Source organism: Carlito syrichta, unplaced genomic scaffold (assembly GCF_000164805.1).
Source record: "Carlito syrichta isolate Samal-C Ts95f unplaced genomic scaffold, Tarsius_syrichta-2.0.1 Scaffold309778, whole genome shotgun sequence".
NCBI lineage: Eukaryota > Metazoa > Chordata > Mammalia > Primates > Tarsiidae > Carlito > Carlito syrichta.
Window position 1 is genome coordinate 594,851 of NW_007253874.1, and position 6,220 is coordinate 601,070.

General features: G+C 48.6%; 1 protein-coding gene across 1 annotated transcript in view; it reads left to right on the top strand.

Moving 5' to 3' along the window:
• Nucleotides 1-5,846, top strand: part of GIPC2 (GIPC PDZ domain containing family member 2) — a 97,729-nt gene extending 91,883 nt beyond the window's left edge. Inside the window, exon 6 of the mRNA XM_008067816.2 lies at nt 5,654-5,846. Within this exon, the coding sequence (XP_008066007.2) occupies nt 5,654-5,799 (146 nt within the window). The 3' untranslated portion in view covers nt 5,800-5,846. The remainder of the gene's footprint in view (nt 1-5,653) is intronic.
• The last annotated feature ends 374 nt before the right edge of the window (nt 5,847-6,220 follow it).

Genomic DNA, 6,220 nt, shown 5'->3' on the forward strand with positions numbered 1-6,220 from the left:
ACCGGAGCCCAGCAGGTCGAGGCCGTGGTGGCCGGGAGCGGCCACTGCACTCCAGTCTGGGCGACAGAGTGAGACTCCAACTCAAAAAAAAAAAAAGTTAGGAGTCTCTGTCTTTGCTCAAATCTGATTAGCATGAAATATAAATCACTAGTGTGATACTGATTTTAACAGACAAATAAGCATATTTACTTGTATAAATTCCCAGTATTTCTTAGCTTTCATTAATTTTTTTTTTTTTGATTTGGAGTCTCTGTCACCCAGCCTGGAGTGCAGTGGCCGCTCCCGGCCACCGCAGCCTCGACCGGCTGGGCTCTGGCGATCCTTCCGCCTCAGCCTTCTGAGTAGCCCGAACTACAGGTGCGTGCTACCATGCCTGGCTAAGTTTTGATTTATTGTAGAGACGAGATCTCACCAAGTTGCCCGGGATGGGTCTTGAACCCGTGGGCTCAGGCAATCCACTCGTCTCAGCCTCCTAAAGTGCTGGAATTACAGGATGAACCACCCAGCCCAGCCAGTTCTCGTTAATTCTTTCTTTTTTTTTTGAGTCAGAGTCTCACTGTTGCCCGGGCTGGAGGGCAGTGACGTGTTCACGGCTACTGCAGCCTAGACCTGCTGGGCTCAGGAGATCCTTCTTCCTTAACCTTCCAAGCAACTGGAACCACAGGCATGTGCCACCGTGCCTGGCTAATTTTTTGATTTGTTGTAGAGACCAGGTCTCACCATGTGGCTAAGGCTGGTCTCCAACCCCTGAGCTCAGGCAATCCTCTTTCCCCCGCCTCCCAAAGTGCTGGTATTACAGGTTTGAGCCACCATGTCCGGCCTCACTAATGTTAATTCTTTTTTTTTGAGTTGGAACCTCACTCCATTGCCCAGGCAGTTGGGTTCTGGTGATCCGTCTGCCAAAGCCTTCCAAGTAGCCAGAACTACAGGTGCGCTACCATACGCTGGCTAATTTTTCAATTTATTGTAGAGATGAGGTTTTGCCAAGTTGCCCAGGCTGGTTTCAAACCCACAGGCTCAGGCAATCCACTCACCTCAGCCTCCCAAAGGCACGGGATTACAGGCTTAGCCACCAAACCTGGCCTAATATCTAGTGGAGTAAGCCTGTACTACAAGGGATCACCCTTCAAACAAACAAACAAACAAACAAAAAGATACTTCCTGTTTTATTTTTTGAGTCCCCCTTGTATTTATAAAAAGTCTTAGGGAAAGTAAGTGCTGAGGACATCCCATAGAATGATGTACAGTTACAGATTTTATGGTTAAATTAACAATGGATTAATGACAATGACCTTTATCCAAATCCCGCTGTTTGCTGCTTTATAGATTTACATACAGAGAGTCAGAGACTCTGCTGCCCAAAGAGATTTTTCTCCTGAATTAGCTGCTCAGAGTCAGCTAACAAGAGCTACGATTTAATTCTGGGACTTTGACACCAAGATTTTTTGTTTTGTTTTTTGAGGCAAGATCTCACCCTGTCGCTCAGGAGTGCCGTGGCAAAATCACGACTCACTGCAGTCTCAACCTTCTGGGCTCAGGTGATCCTCCCACCTCAGCCTCCCGAGTCGCTGGGACTACAGATGTGCACCCCTACACCCGGCTAATTTTTTGATTTTTTTTTTTTTTTGTAGAGACGAGGTCTCGCCAAGTTGCCCAGGGGGGTCTTGAATTCCTGGGCTCAAGCAATCCTTCCACCTTGGCCTCCCAAAGTGCTGGGATGACAGGCATGAGCCACCATGCCCAGTCTGACACCAAGAGTTTAGCCGTACAGTAGCATTTTTATTAAAAAATTCTGCTTAAATATTTAAAACTTAATGGAAACTATTTGTTGATCTATTTCACCGAAAGAGGTTTGTCAATAACTTAAAAGTAGTTCAGCCGCGGTCATGAGAAATGGCCACTAGAGGTCAGCACTTAGCTGCTCTATGTGGTATAAAAAAATTCTACATATTTTTTTTGAGTTGGGGTGTCGCTCTGTTACCCCAGCGACAGCAGGAAAGCCGCTCACCGCAGCCTCAACCTCCTGGGCTCAGGCGATCCTTCCACCTCAGCCTTCTGAATAGCTGGGATACAGGTGCACCCCTCCACGCCTGGCTAATATTCTGATTTTTTTGGTCGAGACTGGGTCTCACCATGTTGCCCAGGTCTTGAACTCCTGAACTCAGGCAATCCTCCCGCCTAGGCCTCCTAAAGTGCTGGGATTACAGGCTTGAGCCACCACATCTGGCTTGATTTCTCTTAATTCTTTTTTTTTTTTTTTTGAGGTGGAGTCTCTGTTGCCCAGGCTGGCTCACAGCCAGGCTCACGGCCACTGCTGCCTCAACCTGCTGGGCTCTGGCGATCCTTCTACCTCAGCCTGCCAAGTAGCTGGAACGATAGGCGCATAGCTACCATGCCCGGCTCATTTTTGATTTATTGTAGAGATGAGGTCTCGCCAAGCTGCCCAGGTGGGTCTCGAACCCGTGGGCTCAGGCAATCCTCTCTCCTCTGCCTCCCAAAGTGCGGGGATGACAGGTTGAGCCACCGAGCCTGGCCTTTCTTGTTCTACACCAGGTTGCCTGGCCACATGAACACTCTCCTCGCCTTCCCGGAGCTTTGATCCCTGCAGGGGTCACCCACCCCGCCTCGGCCCTGATCCTGGTGTCCTTCTGTGTGTGGGCCACCTCTCTCCTTTTCTTCCTCGCTTGCGTGGGTTTACCTGAACCCCTGGGGAGAGCAGTGGCCCTGGCCTGCTCTGAGAGCTGCAGCGAATTCAGTCCAAGGTCCAGGCCTCAAGGCTCACTCAAATCAATCCCACATCAGGGAAATGCAAATTAAAACTACAATGAGATACCACCTTACACCAGTCAGAATGGCTATCATTTAAAAATAAAAAACCAGTAGATGCTGGTGTGAATACAGTGAAAAGGGATTGTTTATACACTGTTAGCAGGAATGCAAATTAGTACAACGTCTATGGAAATCGATATGGAGATTTCTTAAAGAGCTAAAAGCAGCTCTACCATTTAAACCAGCAATCCCACTGCTAGGCATCTGCCCAAAGGAACAGAGTTCACTATGTTAAAAAGACACGTGGAGCCAGGCTCGGTGGCTCAGCCTGTAATCCCGCGCCTTTGGGAGGCTGAGGTGAGTGGATTGCATGAGTCCGCGGGTTCGAGACCCGCCTGGGCAGCGAGACCTCATCTCTACAATAAATCAAAAAATCAGCCGGGCGTGGTAGCGCATGCCTGTAATTCCGGCTACTCAGAAGGCTGAGGCGGAAGGATCACCGGAGCCCAGCAGGTCGAGGCTGCGGTGGCCGGAAGCGGCCACTGCACTCCAGTCTGGGCGACAGAGTGAGACTCCAACTCAAAAAAAAAAAAAAAAAAAAAAAAAAAGACACGTGGACTCGCATGTTCATTGCAGCACGATTCACAGTTGCAGAGACGTGGAAGGAACCTAAATGCCCATTAACCAATCCATGAATAATGAAATAGAGGTCTATATACGCACCATGAAATACTCTTCAGCTGTCAAAAAGAATGAAATAATGTATTTTGCAGCAACTTGGATGGAATTGGAGAATATCATCCTAAGTGAACAGAAAGTCAAACACTGCATGTTCTCACTTATAAGTGGGAACTAAACTAAGGATCTGCAAATGCATAGAAAATGGTATAGTGGACACTGGAGATTCAGAAGGGAGTAGAGAGATGAAAAAAATCACCTATCAGATACAATGTGCACAAGTAGAAGTGGGGGGTACAGTTAAAGCCCAAACTTCTTCACTATTCAATGCAACCACGTAACCTAAACCTATTTGTACCTACTAAAACTACTGAAGTTTTTAAAAAAATGTAATAGAAAGTTTTAAAAAGCAAAAAAAAAGAAAAATCAATTCCACACACTCTGATAAGTTCATCCTAACTTGGGAGGAGAGGGTGGGCTGGAGCTTTCTCTGGGCCTGGGTGTTTCCCCTTCATGTGGATGGTCTTCACCCGGGGCCCGAATCTCACTTCTACTCTCCTTCTGGTTGCTGGTGCTTGCTGGGGGCTGAGCCAAGCCCCCCTGAGCCTCCCGGGCTCCCAGCCAGCGGGGCCATGTCCGGCTGGAATGTGCACTCCTGGGATGCTTGTTCAAAACTCTGGGTGATGCAGCCGACGGGGATAACCCAACGGGGCACCACCTCGCTCTTCATCCCAACGGGAAGGACTGGAAAAGGCACCCTGAGTCCATGGCGGGCGGATGGCCTCCCGCCCTCCCTGTAGCTTGACTGTGCCATCGGCAAGCTGTCATCCTGTCACCTTTCACACGTTTTCTCTGGGGAGGAGGGATTGGATCCCATCACTGGAAGTGGAGACTGCTGGGGCTGCAGAGAGGACTGGTGGCTACGGGAGCCGGGGAAGGGATGCACTCCAAGTGTCCTGCTGGGGTGAGCTACAGGGTTTTCTTTCAGGGCATCCTGGTCCACTCATGGGAGTGTCTGAGGCTCCCCAGAGATGGCTCCAAGGTTGGGTGGAGGGCCCAGGTGGCAGCTGCAGGTCTGGTGCCCTGGACGTGTGTGACAAGTGTCTTTGCCACCTTGGTGGGTGAGAGAGGCTATCTTCTTGTTTTAATTTGCACCAGAAATATCTAATATGTTCAAGAGGGGATCCCCGACCACCGGAGTTATCTTCTGGAGGGTGGGCCTCTTGCAGTACTGGCTTCTGCCCAACCGTGGGGAAGTGTTCTAGAAACCCATCGGCACCCGTGGACCAGCTAGTGTTGTTGTGAGAGGCTGTGTTTGACTTCAGTGAATTTTTTTTTTTTTTTTGAGTGGGAGTCTCACTCTGTCGCCTAGACTGGATTGCAGTGGCCGCTCCCGGCTACCACAGCCTCAACCCACTGGGCTCCGGCGATCCTTCCCCCTCAGCCTTCCGAGTAGCCGGAATTACAGGTGCGTGCTACCGCGCCCGGCTAATTTTTTGATTTATTGTAGAGATGAGGTCTTGCCAAGTTGCCCAGGCGGGTCTCGAACCCGCGGGCTCAGGCACTCCACTCACCTCAGCCTCCCAAAGGCACGGGATTGCAGGCTGAGCCATCGAGCCCAGCTAGTGAATTTTTTTTTAGATTCTTTCAGTGCATTTGCCCATGGCATGATGGATGATTTATGAGTGCACCTGCCCACACCTGGTTACCAACTGAGTGGTCATCGGTTTTTGACAAAAACCACTGGCTAAATTCTTGATATGTTGTAGAGATGAGGTCTTGCCAAGCACGACCCCCAGGCTCCACTCACCCTGTTCACCAGAACCTGCCCTGAGTGACTTTTTTCCATTTCCGTGGATGAAAAAAGTCCTCAAAGGGAAATATTTTGCCGATGTGGAAAAAGAGGTGAAACAAAAAAATGGCAGAAGCACTAAAAAGCATCCAAATGGACGAGTTCAACCACTGTTTTGAGCAGGGGAAAAAGCATCTTGAAGGTGTACTGCATCCAGCAGAAAGGACTTGGATGGTAACTGACGTTTAAGCATGTAAGAATAAATACACAATTTTTAATAAATCGATTCCGGGTTTTTTGGGGTCCCCTCTTGTATATGTTATTTTTTAGCAAGTAGTTTTTCCTGGTGCCATTTTTCTCAGTCCTCTGATGTGATATCCCTTCTCTTTAATTATTAAGCTTTGTCGTTGACAGCTACCACAATGTTTGAAGCGGGAAAGGACAAGGGGAACCCAGATGAGTTTGCCGTGGCTCTTGATGAAACTCTCGGAGACTTTGCGTTCCCGGATGAATTTGTCTTTGACGTCTGGGGAGCCATTGGTGATGCCAAGCAAGGATGATGATGACATGGGCGGCCTGTCACTGAAGCAAGGGACCATATTCTTTTCAAAAAGGCCTCATGATGACCTGCTCTTGGACGCCTTTGTGAACCCTGGCTTAGTGGCATGTGTATGGAACGCAGTCTTTGAAATATAATTTTGATTTCTGAGTCCTTTTTAATGCAGTTGCTTATGCCATATGCTTCGGGTAAATTGCCTAAAATGTGATCAATTTTCATACTCATTCAACAGTTTTTTTTTTTTTTTTTTTTTTTGAGTTTGAGTCTCACTCTGTCACCCAGGCTGGAGTGCAGTGTCTCAATCATGGCCACCACAGCCTCAGCCTCAACCTGTTGGCCTCAGATGATCCTTCTGCCTCTGCCTTCCAAATAGCTGGAACCACAGGCGTGCACCACCACATCTGGCTAAATTCTTGATATAT